Source organism: Bos grunniens, chromosome 15, assembly GCF_055505025.1.
Source record: "Bos grunniens cultivar Pamir isolate PY7600 chromosome 15, Bosgru_T2T1.0, whole genome shotgun sequence".
Taxonomy (NCBI): Eukaryota; Metazoa; Chordata; class Mammalia; order Artiodactyla; family Bovidae; genus Bos; species Bos grunniens.
Genome location: NC_141179.1, coordinates 47,543,883 through 47,571,275, shown reverse-complemented (window position 1 = coordinate 47,571,275; position 27,393 = coordinate 47,543,883). Strand labels below are relative to the sequence as shown.

The 27,393-nt window shown below is 45.1% G+C and overlaps 1 protein-coding gene across 12 annotated transcripts; it reads right to left on the bottom strand.

Annotated features, from left to right (window-relative positions):
* Positions 1 to 9: 9 nt before the first annotated feature.
* Positions 10 to 26,180, bottom strand: FHIP1B (FHF complex subunit HOOK interacting protein 1B). Of its 12 annotated transcripts, none has more exons than XR_015141533.1 (12): positions 26,081 to 26,180; positions 13,641 to 13,969; positions 12,873 to 13,511; positions 12,362 to 12,520; positions 12,079 to 12,165; positions 11,705 to 11,872; positions 7,804 to 7,883; positions 7,391 to 7,596; positions 6,220 to 6,999; positions 3,548 to 3,749; positions 3,249 to 3,411; positions 10 to 535 (listed from the first exon to the last, which is right to left on the bottom strand). XR_015141533.1 is itself a non-coding variant. In XM_086338381.1 (12 exons), the coding sequence occupies exons 2-12, from the start codon at positions 13,776 to 13,778 to the stop codon at positions 171 to 173; spliced, it is 2,964 nt and encodes a 987-aa protein (XP_086194507.1). In that variant the 5' UTR covers positions 13,779 to 13,969; positions 26,081 to 26,180; the 3' UTR covers positions 10 to 170. The 12 variants fall into 12 exon arrangements, 8 of the variants coding, with proteins under 8 accessions (XP_086194507.1, XP_086194511.1, XP_086194509.1 ...); XR_015141536.1 differs by having other exon boundaries at positions 6,802 to 6,999; XR_015141537.1 differs by having other exon boundaries at positions 6,802 to 6,999; positions 7,433 to 7,596.
* Between the last annotated feature and the right edge of the window lie 1,213 nt (positions 26,181 to 27,393).

The following is a 27,393-nucleotide window of genomic DNA, read 5'->3' as shown; positions in this document are numbered from 1 at the left end:
AGCACAGAATAGAGATTTCCCTTTTATACATATTGCAACAAGTTCTCCAGAAAACATTCATCAGAAATAAATTAAAAAGTCCTCTTGCCACTGCCTCCAAACATAAAAAGGAGCCTACACCCTGGCCCCAGCCCAGGCCACTCAAGGCCCTGATTGTCCATGGAAGAAAGTTAAGGGTTGAGGGGCCCGAAGCCTGAGACAGGAGAGCCAGACCCCTCCTCGGAAGTATCCAACAAGAAAGGCGAGGTGACAGCGTGTGCCTGGGAGATGGCAGCCAACTCCTTGAGAAACTCAGGGAAAATGACTGCACAGTAGACAGCATTCTTGACTCGCAGAGCCTCACCTTGGCGCTCAGGGGCCCCACCCCGGGCGGGTAGGACCGGCGTCGAAGCCCCAGGGGAGCCCCCACCTAGGCCAAGTCCTGCGCCACCATCTCTCCCAGGCTGGAGAACCATCTGTGCCGCCTGCCGAGCCCTGGTTGGACTGTGTGCATGCCGCAGGAGTAGCTCCCCCAAGGACGGCCTCCGGCTCTTCACTGGGAACAAACAGAAGTGTCGGGAAGGTGCTGAGGTCAGGCAGAATCCCTTGGCCTGGGAGAGGAGAGTTCCCCACCTCACCCTACCCCCACCTCCCAGGTTCATGAACTTTTCAACTAGGACTCTTAACACTTAAGTGCTGCCTGCTCAGCCTCCTTCCCTCTATCCAGCCATCCCACCAGTCAACCATCAGGCTCAGTCAACCCTTCAGACACTTCACAACCCTTCAGACACTTCAGACAGGACCACTCCCTTCTCCAGGTCCCTTTACCTTAAGGGATTCTCTTACTGCTCCTCCCTTTCCAATCACTATTCTAGATCACTAAGCTCTTTCTCCCCCATCTGTAACATGCCCTTACTTCCTGCTGCCCAGCACGCTCCTGTACTGGAGTCAAACACTTCCCCTTTCCCCCTGCCCATCTATGACGCCTCAGCCACATCCTCTGCTCCTTCAATACCCACAGGGGCTATATATGCAATCAGAGTTCAGTGACTTTATCAGATCTGTCACACACTGCTATCCCTCCAAGATCTACTCTCCTGTGCTACCAGTTGGCCTTCCACCAATTCCTTTCCTATAACCACCAAAGCTACCCTCCCACTGGTTGTGGCCAGACAACTCTACATGTCAGTTCAAATGAACCACTGAAAATACTGCCTTTTCTCCTCTAATTTCCTGCCGACACTGCTGGCCCTGGATGTATTCTTGTCCCTGTCCAAGACCTAGGGCCTAGACTCTGGGGATTTAGTCTCCAGATCATGATATCATTCCCATTCTCTCCCTCTAATACTGGTGACAGATATACACTAAACAGATACATTAAATGTGGCTTTTAGAGCCCATTATAACCAGGTTCACACACTTCCTCCCACCTCTTCTTGAGACTCTACAGAGCCCCTGGCTTTGGCATCCACATCTATCTGCTCCCCCTGGAACCCTCCAGGCTCTTCTCATGCTTCTGTAGCCCCTTCTGCCTTAATTTTGTTCTCCTTGATGTTTTCATCCCTGGCCTAATCCCCCTAACCCCAACTCTCCTCTAATTTGGCCTCCACCAACTTCCCATTTTACTGCCCTATCACATTGCATTTCAATAACTTGTTCTCATGTCTTCTCCTCAAACATTAATCTGTGAGTTTAAGGGCTTACACTCTGTCTTATTTACCTCTATATCCCAGTGAACATAGTACCTGGACTATGGAAGCAAGATTACTTCCTGGCACTAGACCACGAGGAAATCATGCTAAGAAACTTCAATTGGGCCTTCACAGCTATATAATAACCCTCCTGGTACTCTTCCCAACCTACACACTTTCCTCCGAAAGCCCTCATCTCACCTCTGCTTTCTTGCTCAGTGTATTATTCTGCCTCCTACTTTGATTAGCAAATAAAGGATGACTTCAATTCCCTAAAATTTCCTCTACATCTCAAAACTCCACTGGTAGATATAATGTCCTCCTTGATTTCTCAATTGCCTCAAAGGGGGAAAAAATTTCCCTGGTGCTCTGGATCCTACTTACTTCCACCACCTTTGGGACCTTGCTCCCTCAGTTATGACAATCCTCTAGTCCCCATCTAGATTATCAGCTTTTTGAAAGTAAAGATCTCATCTTGCACTTCCATGAGTCTCCTGTACCAAAGACAACACCACATGGCAAGCACGCAGATGCACTGTGTGCTAAATCACTTCAATCATGTCCAACTCTTTGCAACTCTATGGACTGTAGCCCACCAGGCTCCTCTGTCCAAGGGATTCTCCAGGCAGGAATACTGGAGTAGATTGCCATACCTCCTTCAGGGGATCTTCCCGACCCACGGATCAAACTCGCATGTCTTATGCCCAATGCATTGGCAGGCAGGTTCTTTACTACTAGCACCACCTGGGAAGCTCAAGCACTCAGATACTTGCTGATAAAAGATCTAAATTTAAAACATCATATATAACTCTTCCTTCTTCCTCATATCTCACAACTACTCGCCAAACTCTGCCAATACTTCTTTCCCACTTCCACCTTATCAAATTCTTCCTATTTCTACTGTTCTAATTCAAGCCTCACACGTCACATCTGCATTATGGCAGACGTTTCCTGATTGCTCTTCTGACTCCATCTTCTCCTAACTCCAATGCACCTAACACATGAACTTACATACTTATCTCTCCACTCCCACATATAGGACCTCCAATTGGTATCTCACTGCCTAAAAGTTTACAACTTCCACCCATCCCAACTTCTACTCTGAGAACCTTCTGCTGTGATGATATCTTCCCAGCCTTACTACCAACTGTTCCACCACCTTCCAAATTCCCTGCTCCAGCTAAACAGTTCATGCTATCTCCTGAACAAATAATAGTCATCCCATTCCTTTGCCACCCAAGTCCTACCCATCTCTCAAGACCCATGTCAAATGTCATATCCTTTACCAAACTTTAACAATATTGCAACCTAAAAAAAAAAAAATCTCAATCTAGAAACTATTCTGTCCCCTTGCCTGTCCCCAGCTTCTAGAGTAGTTTTTGCTGGTACTGTTGATTTGGCTCTCAGTGGACACAACTATTTTTCCTCTGACCAGAAACTTGAAGATAAAATCAAGAGTCCACTCTCTGCAACTCTCCAGTTCTCACCACAAGGCTTCAACCTTAATAAGAATTCAATTAACCTGAGCTAGTTAGTTGCCTAGGGAAGATGGGGAGGCAGTGGCAGGGTAGACCTCACCTAGGGAATCAGATCGGCGGGGGGCAGGTCCTGCTGCAGGGCCCTCGGTCCAGTCCAACTTGCCACGGGCAATGAGGTACTTCTTGGCTTTGGATAGCAGTGCTGGGAAGTCCTCCTGGGAGGCTGCAAAGCTCTCAATCTTATTCTTCACAGAGCCCAGCACCTATGAAGCACAACTTCATGACATTTCTGGGTGGCTTCAGACTGACACAGTGCTTTCTAGCCCCACCAGGCCTGTTCCCAGCACCCCCAGGGCTACTCCAGCTGTGGGCCTGGCCCACTGTGGAGCCTGGACGCACCCATGCACGCATGCATCGCACACCTGCAGCAGGGACTTGACACTGGGCTGGAAGACCATGTTGGTGTTGAGCAGGAAAGAGCGGAGCAGGGGCTGAGGGTGACAGGCCAGCTGGGCCACCAGCCCCGTCAGCAGGAAGTTGACATAGACGGAGTTCTGCAGCATATTCTCGAGTTTGGCAAAGAGCACAGCCATGAAGGGGCCTGGGGAGGTGGGCACAAGGATACAAGGCCTGAACACAGTGCACGTCACACACATTCCTCCCCAAAACGAGATCCCCCACTAGGTGAAAATTATTTGTATTTCAGTCTCTGGGAATGTTTAAATATCCTGTGAACACCTATTCTGGACAAGATAAAATGGCAGACACCACATGGACCCACAAGAAGGCCAGATGCCAGCTTTATACACATTCTAGATGAAGAGCCAGACCACAGGCTCTGGAATTAGACAGACTTGATTAAATTTGAGCTCTACCATTTACTAGTAAAATTACTAGATGAATCAAAACTCTCCAAGCACAGTTTCCTACTTGTTAAAATAAGAAAAACACCCACATCACAAGGTTATTAAGAGGATCAAAGAGAGACTGATACACAGCATTTAGGTCAAAATCTAGCAAATTTTAAGTATTCAATAATAACTATAAGCTATATGATATTTCTCAATTTTTTAAAAAGCTTAACCCAAGAGAACAACTGAAGAAAGAACAAGTGACTAAGTGATTAGAACCAAAAGAAGAAACAAAGTCACACACAAGACAGAGAATAACACTAGACCTGAGTCAAAAATAAAGCCACAAGAAAGCAAAATGAAGGCAAAGAAGGTGACTATATTGATCAACTTAAAAGGGGAGAAATCTTTGGAGAACCAAAGGAATAATCAGGTCTGTTCAAGAACTGGGAACGAAAATGGTAAGATAGAATCTGTAGGGAAAAAAAGAGCTTAGTTCAGGGCCAGAGAAAACTGATCCAGGACAGACTCTTTGGTGGAAAAGAGACTAGCAGAAGGGATTAGAATGACCTTCTAGAAGAATTGGCCTCAACTGAGCCAGGTCACCAACACTAGTACAGTAGAACCATCACAGTCTATCTGGTCAGGGATTTGTGGGAGAAAGGGACTGTGCCTATGAACTGCCCTAGGAATTAAGCCAGGAGAACAATGAAGGGCAAGAGACACTGAATCCTGAAAAAGATCATAGAACAGTCTTCACTCCACACACACATGACTAGCCTTAGCTCTAAATCAACTCTTGGTTTAGCAAGGTCCTAAGATATCCCTTATCATCTCCAGGGGACTTTTTTGCAAGACAAAAAGCTCAGATGAGTTTATGAAGAAGAAAAAAGACAGAGAGCTTCAGTTAACACTTCAATAAAGTGGTAAAACCTGCACACCACCTTCTAGTGGCATAGAAAAGGAAAGAGCAAAGCAGAGGCTAAGTAAATGAATACACCTATTCTCTATAGTCTGCAAGAGTTGTTATTACTCCAGAGCAAAAGCCCTGATGATGTGCAAGCAGTGTGGCAGTATATCCCAGGCCCAGTTAGAACGTGTACTGATTGTACTGATCAATGCATAATAACCTCACTACAAACATGTGAGGAAGACATGTGGCGCCTTGGTCAACTACTATCTGCCATCCGCCCAAGATAATAATCCTGAACTACCACATGCTGAGTTCTCACAATATACCAGCATCACAGTAAGTGATTTACATGCAACAAAGACATAGATGGGACACTAACTCAAGGAATGTCTAGTCCAAATCACTACACAGCTTCCCAGAAGTGTCTCCCCAACAACCCCCAGGATGGTATGTAGAGGAGGGACAAGAGCCAGGTGCGAGCTGGGCTGGGTAAAGCAGGGTCAAACAAAAACAAAATGCAGTTAGCCCAGCCACTCAGGCCAGGTCTAACCCCAAGGTCTTTGGAAGAAACCAAAAGAACTTAACTGGAGGAGTCAAGGCCAGCGCTGTCATTTTCCCTGATTGTGGTATGTCACTGATCTAATTTACCCAGAGGTATTTCACTCTATCTGCTGCAATTCTTACCACTACCCATAAACCCTTAGAAAGGCTTACCGAGCAGTCAAGGCAAGGTACAAGGATAGGAAACAGGAGAAACTTGAAACTGAGCCCTTCTCTAAAGAGGCTGGGAGAAAGGAGGCCAGGGCTGAAGAAGGAAACTACATCAGAGAGCTGACTGTGGGCCACAGAAGAGCTGACAGGAGACCCAACACCCAGACAGATACACTGGTGGGAACAGCATGGAATGGCATGATTTACAGGTGCCTCACAAACAGGACAGGCCATGTCTTCCACATGGTTCAGATGTATTACTGTGATTTACCAGGAAACACCAAACACAAAATATCCTGATCACGCATTCCAGGAAACGGCCAGACTGAGGAAGAGTTGGAACATGCACATAGGACAGACATATAAGGCTCAGACAAAAGTCAATACTCAAACCAGCACAAGCATGGAAGACGTACAGACAGACACAGAGACACAGTATGACATGATATGTATCTGGAGGGGACCCAAGCAAAATGGATGAGGAGCTAGGCAAGTACACAGGAATGACATGGCCAAGAAGTCTCAGAAACTAGCACAAACAGGTCGAGAACATGCAAAGAGTACACAAAGGAGAAGACCTAGGCTAAGTAGCTTACCAGTGAAGGGCTGGCTTGGCAGCTGGTTGAGAGTCCGCAAAGGGCTGCTGAGGAAGGGGCCAGGGGGCTCAGGGGAACAGGTGAAGCTCTCGTAGGCCTCCTCCTCCTCAAGAGGTAGTGAAGGCTCTAGAGGGGGCTCAGAGCCAGCACCCCCATTGCTCAATGCCACCTCCAGCTCCCGAAGCTCCTGCCCAAAGCCCTCTAGTCCTGCCATGCCCTCAGAAGTGTCCTCTAGTGGTTCCCCAGCTCCCTCCTTTGGCACCCGACGAACCTTCTTGGCCCCCTCAGGCCATGGTCCTGGCAGCCCATTGAGCTGGGGAGGGGGCAGGTGGCCAAGGCTTTCCCGTGCACCCCCAGCCAGCCCCCCACTCCCCAGCTCGTCCTCCTCCCCTCCCCCCGCATTGTCCCTGCCCTCCTCAGGCAGTAGGCTGCGTTTCTTAGTCCGGGAGCCAACTGGACTAGGCTCAGGAGGGGGCCGCTCGCCATCATAGGGGGCAGACCAGGTACGGCAGGCTTGGACACAGCGGTCCACACCACGGCGCGCCTCACGCAGATACTCCAGGTAATTGTCTTCCAGCTCACCAGGCTCCTCCACAGGGCTGGGCCGGCGGCCAGGGCTGGAGGCTGGGGACGTAGCAAGCCCTGGTGAGCGAGGGGCTGGGGCTGGGGACTCGGAGCCACCCAGGCTCTGCTGTCGCAGGAAGAGGGCTAGACGAGATGGTGTGGAGGGCCGGTGTACAGTCACCACAGAAGAGGAGTCAACACTTGGGCTTCCAGGGCCTGCCAAGGGGAAAAAACATAAGAGGGATCAAAGAGACAGAGGTGCAGGAGGAGGGATGACACAACATGGGTAACTACAAGAGAAGCCAACAGAGCAGCAGAAATGTGACTGATTCGGACAGCTGACTCTCCACCACTCAAATTAAGCTTTTCCTCATTCAACACCACCCTCACCACCATCACCATGAAAACAACAGAAACAGAAGAGCATGACCAGAGTGAAGAAAAGGAACGGCTCTGCTCAGAAGCTAAATTTCTCTGGTAGAGTTAATGATCCACCCTCCAACACCTCTCACCAACTTCCCTAAAGATGGAATGCCACTCACGGCCACCTCCCTCCTTCCACCCTGGCCCCGCCTTCTTGCTAGGCTACCCAGGACCCAGGCCATACCCGTTGTGTCCTCCCTTCTCCCTGCCTCTCTGCTAGGCCCACCTCGTGCCCACGAGGCATGCTCTGGACGAGGTGGGCTGGAGGCATGGTGCCGACAACAGCGTGGGATTAGGGAGAGAAACTTGTCTGCAGCTCGTCCATACAGGTCCACGTCACGCACAGCCGGCTTCTGGCTCAGCATCACATGGTTACACGGGACAAGATACCTGGGAAAGAGAGCACAAAAGAAAGGATAGATCAGGAAGGAAGGACAGGGTTTGGGAGAATATCAGTGGAACTACATGGCTAAGCCAGGTTTCAAGAGGACATGCACAAGCAACCCCCATGCAACCCATCACCCCAGCAGTGCACAAGGCACCGACAGCCCTGAAGGTTCAGGATCAGCCATCCCTCAGCCCTGCCCCAACAGCTACCTGAGAACCAGCTGCAGCAGGACATCCTCACAGCTGAGGTTCAGAAGGGTCCTGAAGAGACTCAAAGACACCATGCAGAGCTGGGGGGGTGGGGGGGGATGGGGCGGAGATGAGTCACTGTAAGAGCTCTCAGCCCTTCAGGATATTTAACAAATGGGAACCGCCCCCCACAACCTGAGGCCCGAGCAACCACTCCTAAAACAACAATGGCACAGGGCTTGGCATGTAACAATCATTCAAATATTAAACAAATAATTACACTATCTTTGTGGTCAAGACATCATTATTTACAGATAGGAACAACTGTGTGCCAGATTTAATGCATTTCTATAGACCACATACTTGTCATCAAACTCTGGCTATATATACCTGGCAATAGAGATTCTAGCAACACTTAAATGGAAGGAATACCCATGAAGAGACCCCAGGAAATACTGGAACTGAGTGAATGTCTAACAGGAGACAACACAACATGATAACTAAGTGAATGCCAGTCAGCAGACTATAGCAGCATAGTAACTGAATGCCTACCAGCAAGAAACCAGAGGGAACCTGGAAGAATCCCAACTGGGAAGTGGGTGGGGGCTGTGAACATGGAGTGTGAGTCACCTCTCCAACACCAGTGTCTCTCGGAGAAGGTAGAATAAAGAAAAGTTCAAGGGCAGCTGACAGGAAAAGGAAAAAATAGGTGGGTCCAGAACAAGGGAAATCTTTTGTTTTAGGAAAGCAATAAGGGTGGTTCACCTCCAGCCAGGCAAAGACAGCAGACACATGTAAGTTCTCCCTTCCTCCGCTGAATCCCCAAGTGCTGTCTCCGTACTTCCCTTATGACAAGTATACTTGAGCTCCTCGAAGACAAACACTGGGTCTTAGTCTAGGGCACTACCTCCACAGTCTAGGTGTTCATCATTTACCAAATGACTGAGGGGAAGTTAAAAGCCAGTCATGGTGGGAAAGAGATAAGATAGCAATTCACATTTTAGTCAGCATGGATATTTACCCTAAATGACCATTTTAACTAGCACTCAGTCTCATTAAAACATGAGTTTTAATGAAAACACTCAGACTCATTAAAGATTGTATGGTAGGTAGAAAAACGGCCCTCAAAGATGTACAGATCCTAATCTCCAGATCTTGTACCTTTTTACCTTACATGTCAGAAGGGACTTTGCAGGCACGATTAAGGTTATTAAGGAATTTAAGTTGAGGAGAGTAGCCTGGATTATCCAGAGGGGCCCAATTAAATCACATGAGTCTTTAAAAGCAAAGAATATTTTCTAGTTGGGTCAAAAAGGAAGAGATTTGAACCGTGAGAGGGACTCCATCCACCACTGATGGTTTTGAGGGTGGAAGGAGTCATAAGTCAAGGATTTAGCTGGTCTCTAGAAGCTAGGAATGGTTCCCAGCTGACAGCCAGCAAGAAAATAGTAATCTCAGTCCTTTAACTACAATTAAGTAAATATGACCAAGGACTAAAATGATCAAGGAAATGGATTTTCTCCTGGGGCCTCCAGAAAAGACACTGCCCAGTTGACATTTTGATTTTAGTAGGGTAAGGTCAGTATCAGATACATGACCTACAGAATGGTAAGGTAATAAATTTGTGTTGTTTTAAGCCACTATGTTTGTGATAATTTGTTATGATAGCAATAGGAAACTAATACAGATACTCAGGTCCTCAGACTAGCTAGCAGCATTATTCACCTTAAGCCATGAAAGTCAGGCTATAGTGGTTACAAAATCAGGCCAATAGGAATCAAGCTTAAAAGGGCCAAACACAGGAAAGGGAAAGCACCTGCATGTTTAACATGGGAATCCTGAAATCAGAACAGATTTGGTTCCTCCAAGAACAGAGAGCCAAGAATAAATACCCAAAGACCACGAAAGGCTCCTGAAACCAGAGGACCAAATGCAATACTAACAGAAATATGTGCTAAAGACTAAAGACACTGAGGGAGAATCAAAGAAATTAGGGTAAGATTAAGACAAAAACAAGATGGACAGAGCCCAGCACAGGGGGAAAAAAAAAAAAAAATCAACCCTAGGAAGGAAATCAACATTCTCAAAACATGAACAGGACATTCTATGAAGCCAAACAGATTTAAGACAATGGTCGAACTTCAGCATAATTAGAAATAAAACTTTTTCAATATCTTTGTAAAATTAAAGCTTTGTCAACTATTTCCTATTGGTTTATACCAATAATTCTTAAGCTAAGGCATGTATCATACTTACATTTTGGGGTGTTATAAAAGTTCACATGCCTTGGGCCTACTTCCAAAGAATATAACTCAAGAGACCTAAGGCAGAGCTTAGAATCTGTTGTTGTAGTTATTGTCATTTTCCAATTTTAGGGTGTACACTTGGTTCAGAAACTCTGGTCAAATCAGAGTCAGTCTAAAAATCTCACACATACCTTAAACTTAGCTATTCAGGAGAATGTCAAGTATACAAAACATAGCTATCCAGAAATCCTACCTACCTCAAACCCTGCTACCAGGTATCTCAGGTAACTGGAACAACTTTCCAGAACCCTTAGTGATCCAAGAACTTCTACTTCAAACACAAAGACCCAGAGAACTTCAATTATTTGTAATAAAAGAAGGAAATAAAAGTGGTGATAGAGCCAAAATAAATGCCATAAAGTGCATGGCTAAACAAATGCTTTATTTCCCCCAGAAGGACAGTAGGTCTTTATTACTTAGACAACTTACTCCTATTTTATATATATTTCTATTGGTTAAAATCTAACCTTCTTACCATGGTCTACAAAGCCATGCATGATCTGAATCTTACCCACCTCTCCCTCCTTTCTTCCCCATGCTCACTACACCTCCAATCACACTGGTCTTTTATCTTCTCAAATACATTTCATTTCCTCTCCCCAACTGTGTCCTTTGCAAGCACTGCTCCCTCTGCCTAGACTGTTCTTCTGCTTGCTCTTTAGTAGGCTAGCTCCCTCATGACCTTTAGGTCTCAGTTCAATGTCATCTCCTCTGAGAGGTTTTTTGATTACCCTACTGGCTTAGATGGTAAAGAATCCACCTGCCAACACATTTTCAAATTTTAATCCTGGGTTGGATCCCTGGGTCAGGAAGATCCCCTGGAAAAGGGAATGGCAACTCACTCCAGTATTCTTGCCTAGAGAATTCCAGGGAGAGAGGGCCTGGCAGGCTACAGTCCATGAGGTCACAAAGACTTGGATACAACTGAATGACTACCACTTTCACTCTCTGTTTTCTAAGCAGCCTGTTTTTTATAAAAATGACCTCAACTTTCAATTATTTCAGTTATGTGTTTGCTTCTCTACCTACTCTGTGAAGGAAGCTCCATGAAGTCAGCAAAAACTGCTTACCATTATATCCTCAGTACCAGAGACCAATATAGTGAACACACTGAACATTCGATCAAAACCTTCAGGAGGAAGGAATGTTACTAGGTAGGTAGGCAGATGGGTGCCCCAAGTTACAGCAGTTCAAATACAGAAAATTCAAAAGGAAGTACAGGTAAACACACTAGTTATAAAGCAGGCTCAGAGCCTGAAGAGGTGATCTCGAGTCACCCACAACAAACCACAGAGCACTACACAGCTGAAGAGACTCTCAGGTCAATGCCATATTACAAGTGCTGCACAATGGCAAAACCTATAGCCATGAGTGGCCAAAGTCATTCATAAAATATAACTGTCCTGTGTATATCCAGATATTACAAAAGCAGGGAAGCACATTGAAAATGTTCCCAAAATAGTTAAAAGTTTAATACTAGAAAGAAAATGCCACCTAACTTTGAAGTGATTACTGGAGACAAAGGCCAAAGAAGGGCAGAAACACCCTCCCAGAACAAAGGCTGGAGAGAGGAGATGGCTCACCCAGGTAAGCCAGGACAGAGGTAGGGGCCATACCCGGGAGTTGCTGCCAATACGGGCAACAAGGGTGTCAAGGATGGTGTGGGTGTCATGCCGGTGTAACAGCAGGAATCTCAGGAAGGTACGGAGCAAGGCGGGCTCTGAAATACTCCGTAGGAAAAGTTCCAGATAGGCGGTACTGGCGATCATCTCCTCCACAGAGGTCTGAACGAAGGGAAGGTAAAGTTCGGAAATTTAGGGCTTCCCCACATATACACAAAGCCATTTTCCTTAAGTTCTAAGGAGGTACCAGGAACAGACAGGGAAAAAGGGAGGAGTACCCTGCCCACTGCCACCCACACTGGTCCTGGCACTGAGGTAACCACTCCTCAGCCTAATCCCCTAATCTGCCTTGCCACCATGACTCTCACCTTGTGCAGGGCAGGGCCCATGACTGGCACCAGGAACCCATTATGGATATAATCAACCAGCTGCTTTTGCACCAGAGGATGAGCCACCTGTATGGGTACAAAAAAGAGGATGGAGAATTTTGAAGGGTGCTACTGTCAGAAAGGGAGCAAAATGTTAGAATATATATATATATGCACCCTCCCCTCAAGCTGAAAGAAAATCAGAACTCCAGAGATTGCACCTTCTCCCACCCCATTTCCCCAGATGAGCAAGGGCCAGAGCTCCTGGGAACCCCAGTCCCACCTGAATGACTGCATTGCAGAACTCTAGAGAACTCATGAAAAGCGCAAGGGCTGGCACTCCAAGCCAATCTTCCCGTCGCAGGCAGTGCCAATCATCCCCTGGAACTTCAATCTTTCGGGGCAGTGACGAGTACAGGGCACTCAGCCCTGTGGCCAGCACCTGGGGGCCATCCCCAAGGACAGGTTACCAAAGGCACAGACAATATAAAAAACGAAAACAGGGAACTATTAACCCAGAGTTTTATGGAACAGGGATAAAAGCTATTACCAGAGCAGATATTTAGTTACCCAAGGTGCCAAGACATCACCTGGGAACACTGGCCCATGAAAAGCCTTCATACCTGCCTTATCCACATAAGCCCAAGTTTCATCCCCACCCCAATTCCAGGTGTTACATTCAAACCCAGGGGGCTACTTGCTAAAGGAGAGGGCCCCGGTGCATAGCCCCTCCACACCTCCTAAATAGGAAGGTGCCTACACCATACCCTACACCCATCCCAGGAGGTGCTGACCGGGCAGAAGTAAGAGTGATCTGCGATGTAGCGGCCCACAGTGGGACTTCCAGCTGATAGAGCCATGAGCAGGAGTAGGGCGTCGCGGGCCTGCTGGCCCAGGGTGCCCTCTCGATGGACAAAAGGGACAAGGCGAGAAAAGAGGAGAAGACGGGGAGCAGCTCCAGGTTCAGGAGGTGGCTGCAGGAAGAACTCGAGCAATGAAGGCTCCCGGGCCAGACACACGCACAGCTGGCTGAGAAGTAGCACCAGGCCTTCATCCAGTGCTGGGCTACTGGGCACAGGGCGGCCACAGGCATCCAGCAAGATCAGTAGAGCCTCACGAACTGGACCATGCCGCAACAGGGGCTGGCGAGCTTCGCTCACTAGCATCTCAAAGAGTTTCAGTTGCTCAGCCCGCCGTTCCTCAACCCCATCCCCAAGCTCATCCCATTGAAGCTGCCATGTCAACACACGGGTTAGCAGATCCTCACGCAGAGCAAACTCAAGCAGGGGCCCAGGAGCTGTGGGGACCAAGGGCACTGCGCGATCCTCTGCCAGGAGTGTCAGCATCTGGTAAGTGTGGTTGCGCACGGCACTGAGATCATCAGCACCCCCAGGAGCTGCCCGAGGCCCTTGCCGTTCCAGGATTCGCACCACCTGGGGAATCAGGACAGATAAGAGAAGGAATCTAAAATAAGGTGACTAGATGATAAGGTGAGAGAACACAGAAATTTAGAGGGACTCAGGCAGGTAGTAGACTGGGCCCTTTGGTATACAGTCTCCTACCTGGGACCAGTGATTCTTGAAAACCATGAGGCAAGTCTCAGGGTCAGCCATGACAGGGGTCTGCAGACTGGCCCCTTGTGGTACACGGTGCCCAGGGCCCCGGGAGGCCAGTCTGCTCAGCCAGTTCATCCTCTCCATAAGGCAGGCTGGGCACGGCCAGCGGCCAGAGAGTCACACTCTGAGAACTTGCCAGCTGGAGGTTTTCTCCACCTGTGTCTCTAGTCTGCTTCATCCGGTCTGTAGGAGCCAACAACTGTCCATGGAGCCAGAAGATACACCAGGCTGGAACAGTGAGCCCAGAGGTCACTGCCCAATCCAGGCCTACAAATCTAATTCAAAGAGAAAGAATAGAGAGGTTAACAGAAGTTTGCTTCTTTCTACCACCCAACAGGAAGAACTCAGAACCACCACTCCACTGAAAACGACACACACAATCAGCACTTTAAAGTCAACACGTGTACAACAGAACTCATTCCAACACCAAACCTGTGTTACTTCCCCAGCCTTCTCCACCTTAATAAATGATAGCAATATTCACCTACTTGATCAGGTCAAATACCTGGGCATCATCCTTCTTTCTTCTTGTTATTACCTCCAATATCCAGTCCATCAGCCTATAATCTATACCCTCCAAACATGCCTCACTATTGCAATAGCTTCCAATCTGGTCTTCATGCCTCCAGTCTTAGCCCTCTGAGAATCTATTCCCCACACAGCAACTAGAGTTTTAAAACATAAATTATACTACATCTCTCCTCTGCTGAAAACCCTCCAATGATTCCCTATCACACTGGTAATAATCCAAGTCCTTTACCTTGGCCTCTAGGGCACTATTTAATCTAATCTGTATAACTTCCTACATGCCCCTTTTCACTCATACTTCACTCATAGGAGCCTTTCTTGAACACTAGCTCTTTCCTCTGTCTGGAATGCACTTTTCCTGATCTTCACATTGTTCACATCACTCTTTCTGAATGCCATTTCCTCTACTTAACAATTCTATCGAAACTGCATTTTCCCACCTTCACTCTCTAGCTTTCTAATCCTTTCTTCTGCACACTTTTTTATTTTCTGAAAATATTTGTCTATTCATTTATCTATCTTCCCTACTACAATGTAAGCTCACTGAGGACAAGGTTTCTCTGTTGCATCACCAGTACCTAGAGATCAATAAATTATCTGCTGAATGTATAGATGCTCAAGTGAATGAATGAATGAATGAATGAACAAACAATGAACTATCAGGAAATCCAGTCTAGATCTGACTCTAGTCCTCTGGGACTTCTGAGGAAGAAACCTTTTTCTATTACAGGTCCCTCCCTAGAAGCCCACCCAACAGGAAATACACAAACAGATCTTTAACTTGCTGAATAATCTTAAGAGGTAAAAATTCAGAACCAATCAAAAAAGCAAAAGAATTTTAATTCTAGAAAAAAATACAAGGATACACTCCCATAAATACACATATACCCACTCCTGTCAGATGCATTCAACATTCACTCCTGCGGACGTGACAGAACACCCACATTAGAGAAAGAGCTGTTGTTCAGTCACTAAGTCGTGTCTGATTTTTTGTGACCCCATGGACTGCAGCATGCCACGCTTCCCTGTTTTTCACTATTTCCCAAAGTTTACTCAAACTCAAGTCCACTGAGTTGGTGACGCCATCCAACTATCTCATCCTCTGCCACCACATCCATACAAGACTACTGGAAAAACCATAGCTTTGACAAGAAAGACCTTTGTTGGCAAAGTAATGTCTCTGTTTCTTAATATGCTGTCTAGGTTGGTCACAGTTTTTCTTCCAAGGAGCAAGCATCTTTTAATTTTATGACTGCAGTCACTGTCTGCAGTGATTTTGGAGTCCAAGAATATAAAATCTGCTACTGCCTCCACTTTCTCACCATCTATTTTGCCATGAAGTGATGGGACTGGATGCCTTAATCTTAGTTTCTTCAATGTTGAGTTTTAAGCCAGCTTTTTCACTCTCCTCTTTCACCCTTATCAAAAAGCTCTTTAGTTCCTCCTCACTTTCTGCCATTAGAGTAGAATCATCTGCATATCTAAGGTTGTTGATATTCCTCCCAGCAGTCTTGATTCCAGCTTGTGATTCATCCAGCCCAGCATTTTGTATGATATACTCTGCATATATAAGTTAAATAAGCAGGGTAACAATATACAGTCTTGACAGACTCCTTTCCCATTTTTGAACAAGGCCATTGTTCCATGTCCGGTTCTAACTGTTGCCTCTTGACCTGCATACAAGTGTCTCGGGAGGCAGGTAAGGTGGTCTGGTATTCTCATCTCTTGAAGAATTTTTCAGTTTGTTGTGATCCATACTGTAAAAGGCTTCAGCATAGTCAATGAAGCAGAAGTAGACATTTTTCTGGAATTCCCTTGCTTTTTCTAAGATCCAACGGATGTTCACAATTTGATCTTTGGTTTCTCTGCCTTATCTAAATCCAGCTTAAACATCTGAAATTTGCAGTTCATGTACTGTTGAAGTCTAGCTTGAAGGATTTTGAGCATTACTTTGCTAGCATGTGAAATGTGTACAGTATATGGTAGTTTGAATTTGACATTGCCTCTCTTTGGGATTGGAATGAAAACTGACCTTTTCCAGTCCTGTGGCCACTGCCAAGTTTTTCAAATCTGCTGGCATACTGACTGCAACACTTTAACAGCATCATCTTTTAGGATTTTAAATAGCTCAGCTGGAATTCCATCACTTCCACTAGCTTTATTTGCAGTAATGCTTCCTAAGGTCTACTTGACTTCACACTCCAGGATGTCTGGCTCTAGGTGAGTGACCATACCATCATGGTAAACATCTGTTGGCCTCAGCCATGGCTCACAGTTCCTTCTTCATCACATCTACCACCCTCTCAGCAGTAATGGCTCTCAACAATACCTCCTGAGTATAAAAACTTCAGAGGCAAAAAAACAACAACTTCAGAGGAAAGGCATGGTTCAATCATCCTTCCTTTTTATACTCAACAAGGCCTAAAGGAACCCAGAGACCTGCCAACAGACCCACACTTTGCCCTCCAGTTACATTAACCACCACCTCCTTCTACCCAGATACACAGTCTCTCACCACTATCTGCTCACAACTAAAAGGCAGTAACTCTGCTTGCTTAAGGAAACTTTCTTGAGAACAAAAGATAAGTCTTTTTTTTTTTTTTTTTCCCCAAAAAGACATAATGGGAAGAGCCAGTCCTAAAGAGCAGGCAGGGCCCACTCATTGATTAATTCAGTGTACATCATACCAGTACTGGGGCACTGTGCTAAGGAAGCACTGGAAATACAAAGATGGATAAAAACAGTTGGGGGAGCATAAACAAAAACTTCAATAAATATTATAAAGAGGTATTTACAAAAATGTCATGAGTGCACTAAGGAAAGAAACTAAATCTGCCTGGAAACTGTAAGAGGATTCCAGAAAAGAGGTGATACCTGATGTAAAACGTTAACAATGAGATACTGGTCACAAGGAGAGCAGAGCAAAAAGTCTTCTTCATATTAAAAACATTATATACAAAAATACAGCACTGTGAAAGAACATAGTAAATTTAAAGAACAGTTGCAAGTTTGGTGTGGCTTAAACACAGACCATTTAGAGAAGAGAGGACAATGTTAAGTTAAAAGGTAAACATGGGTGAAGGTTATAAATATCACTGAATATCATGCTGAGGAGTTTTATTTATGAACACCCTGGAATAAAGGAGCTTTTTAAACAAGAAAATGGTAAGATCAAATTTGCCTTTAAAAATATGTCAGCTAGCAGTACAAGGTAGAGAGAGACTAATGGCAGTAGACAATTTATAAGAATCTGTTTCAATAGTCCATTTTAAAAAAGGAATGTATGAACTAAAGTCGTAAGAGCAGAATTAGAAAAGGTAAATCTGAGATTCACCTCTATGTCCCACAGCATGTCCCCTGTGATAATGAAAGTGTTTACACCTATAATATCTGTCACTAATAGCAAGCTCCTTGACAAAAGAGACCATATCATTCATTCTTCTTTGAAATTCCAATGCCAACATAGTAACTGCCATTCAAAAACATTTGTGGAACAAGATGCTGAATTTAAAAATTATAATAGCTAGCACATATTGAGCACTTATATGTGCCAGTCTCCATTCTAAGCACTGCATGTTATTGCTCATTTAAGCCTAATAAAAACCATAGATGTATTATTATCTCCATTTCACACACAAGGAAATCAAAGCCTAGAAAGGTTAAATAGCCAAAGGTACCCAGTTGGTAAGTGGCAAGAATGAGATGCAAATGCAGATAATCAGCCTCCAGATTTAACTTAACCATGAAGTAGAATAAGATCTACCAAATGAATGGAGGATGACAGAAGACCCTAATATGAAGTATAAGAGTCTCAATAAAAGGTAATTCCACTAACAGACTAGGAACACTAACACTAGGAACACTAGTTTTGGACATGTTAAGTTTTTAGACACCGATAAGATATCCACGATGTCCAGAAAGCAAGTAGAAATTATACTCAAGCTCAAGAGTAAAATCACGACTAGAGCTATAAATCCAGGAGTCACCAGCTTATATGTAGTAGATGAAGCTAAGTAAGGGGATGGAATCATCCGAAGAGATCAGTAATCACAAAAGGAGCCAAAGGTGACATCTTGGGGAAAACCAGGATTTAAAAAAGCAAAGGAGGAGTCTTTAAAAAAGACTAGTGAAGGTAGCCAGAAATGGAAGGAGAAATCCAAGAAATAACCATAATCAAGAAATCAAGGAAAGGAAGTTTCAGGAAACTGGAGGTTGTCCATAGTGCACAGTCTACAGAGAGATAAAATAATGAAAACTAAAAATAGTCAGTTGATTTTAGCCGGTCAGATGGGGAGCCTCAAGGGCAGTTGTCAAGTGAGGAAAAGAAGTCTGAACAAAGTAACAGGTTGTGGATAAATCAGAAGGGGATACCTGACCAAAAAAAAAAAAACAAGTATAGTACTAGTCTGAGAAAAAGAAGTACACCACTTTCTCTGAGAAAGGAAGAAAACAGTAAAATATAAAGGATGAGTGCCACTTCCAGTAAATCTGAAAACAAAAAGAGGAAAGCTAATATCTAATACTACCCCCTACCCAACTACTCTTCCCTCCCTCACTCACCCAAGAGAGTCGGGGTGAGGGAGAGAGCAGAGGGGAGAAAATGGAAGTGCCACAGAATGGATACTCAGTCTGTGTATAACCCCACATGGTTTCCTATAAACCATCAAACACAACCACACTGATTTGGATCACCAGCACGGATGCACTAGAAAAAGTACTTATGCGTCTGTCCTAGTATTTAAGATCCCAAGTAGTCATGGGCTGGAGAAGGCAAAGCCAGCAAGTGCGATACTGGGAATCGCACTTACTGGGAAGAAATCTCCCCTGTTCCTAGACCTGTCATTTGTCACATTCTTAGCCCCGGGATACTGCATCATCCTTTGTCAGTTTCCTTAAACTCTGCCCATGCCTTTGTATATATTTACAAGTTGTTTGTTAGTCTTTGGAATTAGGTTCTGGAAGCTGGAGGCGGTTTAGTTTTGGACACGTTAAAACCTTATTTTGCTGAGAATGGTTGCTTGGCCCTTCTTCAGCTCCCCTGGGGATTCACTGTGAGGTGGTGAGGATGGAAGTGTCAGAGTAGGTTAGATCTCTCCTTTCTGTAAGAGATGACAGCCCATTTATCATTGAATTCTTTCCAAACCTAATTTGTGCCATCTGCTACCTTCAAGGACCCTCACTGATACAACAGCATTACTGGTTACAGAATGTTTCCTCAGACATACCTCATCTGAGGACTGAAAACGAATAGAGGTCCTTAAGGTCCAGCAAGAATAACCCATAGTAGTAAATAAAGCATGAACTCTGGAGTCCCTCAAACAAAGGTTTGAATCTCAACCATTTTCCCACTGCATGACCTTAAATCACACATCAGAGCCTGTTTCCTCATCCACAAATTCCTGATGAAATATATATTGTTACTGTTTTAAGATTTAAATAAGATAATCTATGTAGAAGTCTAGGTGCTCTATAAATGACATTTTCCTTCCCACTTTCGTCTTCCGTCTCTCAGAGATCCTCATCTCTGACAGAAAGGAGAGATCTAACCTACTCTGACACTTCCATCCTCACCACCTCAAACTGAATCCCCAGGGGAGCTGAAGAAGGGCCAAGCAACCAGTCTCAGCAAAGTAAGGTTTTAATGTGTCCAAAACTAAACTGCCTCCAGCTTCCAGAACCTAATTCCATAGACTAACAAACAGCTTCTACCTTGTGATGTACCTGGGGAACCACTTCTGCTCCACTGCTTGACTAACATAAGGCACTAATCACAGACCCAAGGGGAACTGGTCTCCAGGACTTTCCCTCCCTACCCCACCCCCATTTATTTTCAAAGACCTCAAAGAGAAGAACCACACTTAAATCAGTGTCTCAGAACTCAAAAGCTAACACTTAACCTGGACCCTCTTCACCTACTTCAAAAGCCTAAAAGAAAGCCAAGTTCAGTGTTCCTGTCACCTATATAAGACTCCCTCACTCCCTGTTAACCCTGAAAAGTTCAGAACAAGACAAAGAAGAGAATGGAATCACCACCCTATGACTGTGCCTGTTCCTCCCATAGCAAAGTCTACAGAAAAGGAGACCTCTCTTCCCAAATTCACCTACAAGCTCAGTCACAGGGAAAAAAGGAGCTGATCTTTCAGACCTCCCAAATGGCCAGAGCCAAGTACTCACCATAGGGCCCCCAATTCAGACATACAGGCACACTCAGCAAGTGTCCACCAACAGCAGGAACAAGGCAGGAAGTGGCTCAGCCCCACTTATGAACCTTTGCCCTGGGTGAGGCAAAGAGAGGGAGAGAGCTGGGGGCAGGGATACACCTGTAACACCTACAGCTGACAGAGAGAGACCAAACAACCTTCTAAGAACAGGTCAGTGAAGTTAAGGCTTCTCATCCCCTTACAAATGTTCTTCCTAGGCTCTGCCTCTTACTGACCTAAGAGGCAGCAATGTGCTGTTACCCTAGATGCTTAAGTGGGAAGATCTGATTAAAACCTCATAGGAATACAAAAGGAAAAAACAAACAAACCCCACCTCATAAGAGCCTACAATCTAGAACTGAGATTACACATATCCTCTCTGCTTGTCTATCGCTCAGCCTATACCTATAAAACAAATGGGATATCAGTGTATGGTCCCAACTCACTCCTCCTCTCCCCAGTACCACCTCTGCTTCTTGCAGGCATCTCCCCACCTGACTCTAGCAGAGCCCTCATAACTCACAACGTGAACTCTATCACATGTTGACTCCCCTTACCAAAGTAAATCCCATGTTGCACATGGCTTTCTCCACCCTCTTTGTGGGAGAGGGTGACAAAGAAGTCAAAGAGGAGGTACAACTGAACCAGATCCTAATGGATGAGGAAAGTTCACTGGGCAGAGAAGAAAAGGCATTCCTAGAAGAGAAAGGAGAAATTACAAAGATTTCAAGGCTTAAAAAAGTAACATGTTTGCTAGGGAGCTGTGAACAATTTATTCAAGCTAGAACACAGAGTGGAGAGTGGTAGGAGATGAGGCTAGTCATGAGTCGAGGCCAAATGATGCCATATTAAGGAATTTGGATGTCATCCTACAGAAGACAAACAGCCAAAAATTTTAAGCATAAAGAGCTCCATTAAATTTGTATTTTTAGAAAGATCATTCCAGGGACGGATTAGAAAAGAGAAAGTCTGATATATATACTACTATGTATAAGATAGATAACTAATGAGAATCTACTCTATGGCACAGGGAACTCTCCTTACTGCTCTATGGTGACCTAAATGGAAAGGAAATTCAAAAAAGATGGGATATATGTATGGCTGATTCATTTTGCTGTATAGGAGAAACTGACACAGCAGTGTAAAGCAAGTATACTCCAGTAAAAAAAACAAATAAAAATTAAATGACAAAAAAAAAAAAAAAAATACGAAGGCAGGAGACTATCAGGGGGAAAAAGTCCAGATAAGAGACAAGAAGGAAGTAAACTAAAGCCTTAATTGTGAAGCTATAACAGAAAAGATGAAGCAAACAGAGAGACTATAAAAGGAAATGTATTAAGATTTTAGTGATTGACTACATACAGGGGGTAAAGGAGCAGAAAGATGGAAGATGACACTGAAGTCCTTGCCTGGACTGCTATATACCATATGGTAGAAAAGAAGACATTCAAAGCAAAGACAATGAGTCCTGTTTTGAACATGTTAACTATGATACCTGTGAACATATACAGGAGATCACTGAGTAAAATGACCGGAACATAGAGAGAAACTAAGACTAGATACAGAGAAGTAATCATCTAATTATGATATACTTTTACATTTCACATTCTCTCTCTAAATTGAAATTATCTTTTCATGTGTCCACCTCTCCCAATCAGATTGCAAATTCCCTGAGGATACAGAGGACCAGGTCTTATTTATTGACATCTTGTTATCTCATAAAATGTGAGCATCGTAAGGGCAGACTATATGCTGAAGTATCTGCTGAATGAATAAATGAATTCATAAATGAATGAATTTGTCCTCCCAGCACTTAGCAGAGTGCTGGCACACAGCAGAGGTGGAATAAATGGTTACACACAGCACTCCAAACATGTTTCTATCTCTACATTGGCGGGAGCCGGCATATTGCATATTGAGTGCATACTGCATATTGCATATTGAGTGCAGCACTTTCACAGCATAATCTTTCAGGATCTGGAATAGCTCAACTGGAAGTCTATCACCGCCAGGAGCCAGTGTGAGGAACTCCGCCCGTGGCAAAGGTCAGGAGGAAGGAGGCTTGGCATACGCAAAGGTGGGATCGAGCCTCAGGAGTACCCCTGGAAATTCTCGAGCATCTATCCCCCAAACCAGAGTCTGCCTACTTTCTGCTTTGTGCTCTCACACCTCTGACTTTACGGGGGGCTGTCCCCCACTACCTCTCTCTGAAAAAAAGAGTTAACTTACAGCTCCAGTTAATAAAGTTCCTGGGTGTGACAGTGTTTCAACCTACAAACTCCTTTGGAAATCCTCTAGCCTGCCTGAATAGGTTTTTCCGGCCACATGTGACTGCTCAGAGCCTCCCAACTGTGAGAGGCATGAGATGTTCTAAACTGTCTAAATACAGAGTCCTTTGAGCAGTTAAAAGATTGATTAGAAATTTTATTGGTGAAGGGTTTTTCACTTGTTGGGCCAATGTTTGCTGCTAAGTCTCCATATCCCTTACCTGCTGTGTCCATGGCAGTGTATTGATTAATATAACTGGTGTAAATAGTAGCTTTAATGTTTGTAACCTTGGACCCTTGAGTTAATTCTTTTTTGTTGTAGCCCACCACACCTTTGCCCTATAGGAATGCAACTTTAATGCTTTTGGAGGGTGGCGCCTGCCTAATCACCTTTAGAGAAAAATAAGTTTTCTGAAGAAAGGGTCTTAAAATGTTAACAGGCCTCCAGGCCAGAAGATGATGCAAATCACCTAAACTTTTGCATATGATAAGTTTGCAGGAAGAAAGCCTGGCTTACTGCATGACTCTACCCCTTCCCCCATTATCCTCTATGCATAACTTAAGGTATAAAAACTACTTCGGAAAATAAAGTGCAGGCCTTGTTCACTGAAACTTGGTCTCCCCATGTCGTTCTTTCTCTCACCTTGTGGCTGAATTATTTCAGCCTCTTTTCTCCACTGAATTTCCTCACTGAGCTATCCTTATTTCAGCCGCTTTTCTCCACTGAATTTCCTCACTGAGCTATCCTTATTTAACCACTCTTTATATCTTTAATTAACGCTTAATTGATCTACTGTTTCCTGATGATCGCCGATGCCGTCTCTCCTTCGAATACCCTGGATCAGACGGGGCTGGACCCCAGCACTACATCATCATCCTCATCTATGTTTCATTTTCTCAGATCTATCATTCAGCTATATATCATAAAGCAAAATCCATTACACTTAAAGCACTACAATTCAACAGAGATTCAGTATAGCAAACAGTAAGCTTACCAACCTAGTGCTTTCTCCAGACGATCAAGAATGCACAGTCCCTAAGAACCCTCTGACATACAACTTGATTGACCTACCATTATCGCAATGTGACCCAGGTATTATGGACAACTGTTCCTGTTTTTGCCACATTATTAAACAAAACCTTCAAACCTATGTCACCCACAAAGTCTCTTTAACCTCTTTTGGAAACAGAACAACTACAAATCTTTTAAAAATTTATTTTGCCAGTATAATGTCCTCCATGTCATCACAACTCTTCTTATAAATCACATGCTTTTTATGCCACATCACCTTCACTCTATGTTACAAACTATTTTCCACCCCAAGTCACCCTCATGAGACCAAATCTGGAGTCCAGACTTTGCCACTTTATCACTGTGATCTCTGGCTCCCCAGTTTGATTCTCCATCTATAAAATAAGAATTCCTGCCCTTACATACTTCACAGGGTAACTATATAATTCCAGCAAAACCTGAGATCACTATGCAATCCATATCAAACAGTAATTCTGAGGAAGCATGTGCAGCATGCTTCCTCAACATAATACAGCAGCCACACCATCCCTCTAAATTTCTGAATTTCATGATCCAGTGGACATAGATTTTAAAGTTTTTAAAATAGGATCATTACTTTTTATTTTGACAAATAGATCAGTTTTTTAAAACCCATCAATTACTGTCACCACTACTTCATCAGTGAGAGAGCACTTAAACACTAGAAGAATAGGAATGATAATCTAAGAATAAATTTATCTTTATGGAAAACTCATGTTCCATATGTTTTTATTTCTCTCCTTCCACCTTGAATAGATAAAAACTTAACCATGGACTGGCACTGTTTTTAACCCAACGTTTAGGAATCACTGCCCTAAAACTCTTTCATTATACATGTAAGTTTTAAGGGTTCTGTCTAGGTAAGATTGCCAAGGGTTCCACTACCATGAAAATCTGCTAGGTCTTCAGAGAGAAGCAATGAAAACACCACAGGACGGTTGTTTCTGAGGCTCAGATTCTTGAATGGAATGGGGACTTGGGCTGCTCCTAATTCTCAGAGAATGGTCTGTTTTGGGAAGATGAACCTCTTCCTGAGGTTGGGAAGGTATCTGCTCTGTGGCAGACTGTCAGTAGAGAGGGAATTTTAATAGTATGGAAGTGGCAATTATCTGACTGCCAACCCAGCTTTCTACAACATTCAAAATTTTTATGTGCATGTGGGTTGGCAGGGAACATGGGACCTGTAAAACGCTAATAAACTGAACCAATTAACATGTCGTGAAGGGAGGAATGATTTCAAAGGGATAAGAGAAAAACTTTTGAGGGTGGTAGAAATGTTCAGTATCTTGAAAATGGTGATGGTTTCACAGATGTAAACATATGTCAGAACTCATCAAACATGTACATTTTAAATATGAGTACTTTACTGTACATAAATTAGTTTTAATTTAACTGTAAGTCATCCTGTTTGGAAGTCTAAATACAGCGTTGTATGTAACAAGCCATATTATTTTCATGAAAGTAGAATTAGCAACTTTAAGCAGCTAGTCCAATATAGAAGGCAACCGTCAAAGCCCCACAGCTCAGCACAGATAAGGAGCAGCAGTGGAGTAAGGTTGCCCAGAATCAGGTGAAGAGGAAACAAACACAGGCAGTCATAACCAAAAAAAATCTCTATGAGAGGGAACATCGCCAAGTCTTCAGTCCCAAGAAATAACTTGAGGAAATGAGGAATTCCAACGATGACTCTGTTAAAGAGTAAGTCTCAAAAATTATTTTCATTATCATTGTTACTATTGTCCATGACATCTTCATGTTTCGATCCTCCAGAATATGTAGAGCCTATGAAGCAGAAGAGCGAAGTGCACATTTCCACCCAAGCTATCCTAACTCAACCTAAAACTACTGCTCTCACTGGGCAGGACACTCCATTCAGAACCGACCTCTCATCTTTATCTAGGTCTCACAATCCTCGTTCCTCCCTCCATGCCCTGCCCTCAGCTCCCTCCTGATTCACCAGCTATCAGCATGTTCCCGCCTCAGCCCTCTCTATTCTCCCTCCCAGCACAGGCCTCAACCCCTCCTCACTCTGGTCTAGCCAGGGCTGTCCCTCACTCCTGCCCACAGGAGCCCCAGCTCCTCACTAAACCGTGTTCACAAGTCCCTTTCACTTGGCCCCTCAGAAAGCATCCCGGCCCTTCATACAACCCAGCTCCTTACTTGCCCACTCACCCGAGGCTCTAATCTTGCTCCCCAACCTTAGACACTCACACCCGGCCCCTCACCACATTCCAGCCCCTCACCCTGTCCCCTCACAAGGAGGGCAGTCACCAAACCCGGTGCCGTCATTCCCCAGTCCCTCATCCCCTCTCGCGCCTCTCCGGGCCCTCTGGCCCTTACTTAGTGTTCACTCACAGAACCCCGACCCTGACCAGGCCCGGTCGCCACCGCGGTGCTAGGTGAGTTCAGGCCGCCATCGCTCCTCAGGCGCACCAGCCGCGCCCCGCCCCGCGCCACACGCAACTCGCGCCCCCGCGCACCACACGTAACCGCCCAGCGACGCACCGCTGGGCAGCGGCGTGCCAGCTCATTGGCTGGACAGGGCCAAAGCCAGAGCGTCGATGCTTGTTTCCTGGCAACGGCCGAGCGCAGGGGCGGGGTCGCCGACGGCATTCCGAGCAAGGAATACCGCCTCTTCCCCCCAGGTTCCGCCCCCTCGCACTTGCAAACCCCGCCTTTCTGAAGGACTCCCGCTTGTCACAGGGGAAGACCTCTGGGGAGGAGGAGGCCCGCGGGGTGGAGGCGGAGCCTGAGGAGGAAAGGTCAAACCAGAGGGCAGAAGGCGGGACCTAAAGAGCGACGTGACTAAAAGAGGCAGGGAAAGGCCGGAGGGCGGGGCTTAGGACAGAGATCCGGATGAAAGAGTGACAAACGTGGTAGGGGCGGGGTCACAGGTCCTAAAGGAGCTTACAGAGGAAGAGGAGGCGTGGAGGGGGTGGAGCTAACACTGGGCGGGTAGGTCTAAGGGGAGGAGTTAGCAGGTGAGCCAGACCTGCGGAAAAGCAGAGCCTTAGAGAAGGCAGACAGCGAGTGGTCTAGCTCATTTCTTGCACCACCTGCGGGCTTGGATAGGACCCAGGCGATGACTGCCCTGCGTTGGCTCGCCAACACCTGCTGCCTTTTGATACCTTGAGCACTATCGTTTTCAGTCTCTCAAGGAACATGGAGTAAGATCCTCCTTGTCAGGCAGAATTCCAGGTCAATTATAACCAGTCTCTTCCCTTCAGGATCTCAGCCTTTATAGACAATTGCAACGTAGTGTAATTGCCATCAAGGAGCAGTACTCATCACACAACAACACACATCGAGGAGTAGCACTCCTCACACACAAGTCCTATGAGTGTTTAGAGAATGAGGGGAAAGAAGAGCAAAGGGGCCTAGGAAAGCCGTCTAGGAGAAGATGATGTCTGAGCAGTCTTTAGAAACAAGCAAGAGTAAGACTGAGAAATGAAAGTTTCAGATAAGGTCTGCAGTTTAGTTGCAAGTATTACATCGATGTTAATTCCCTGGATTTGATCACTGTGCTCTAGTTAAGATGATAACAGGGGAACACGAGTAAGGAGTTTACAAGGACTTTCTGTCCTATTTTTGCAACTTTTTTGTAAGCCTAAAATTAGTTCAAAAGAAAAAGTATTTAAAAAGAAAAAGTAATG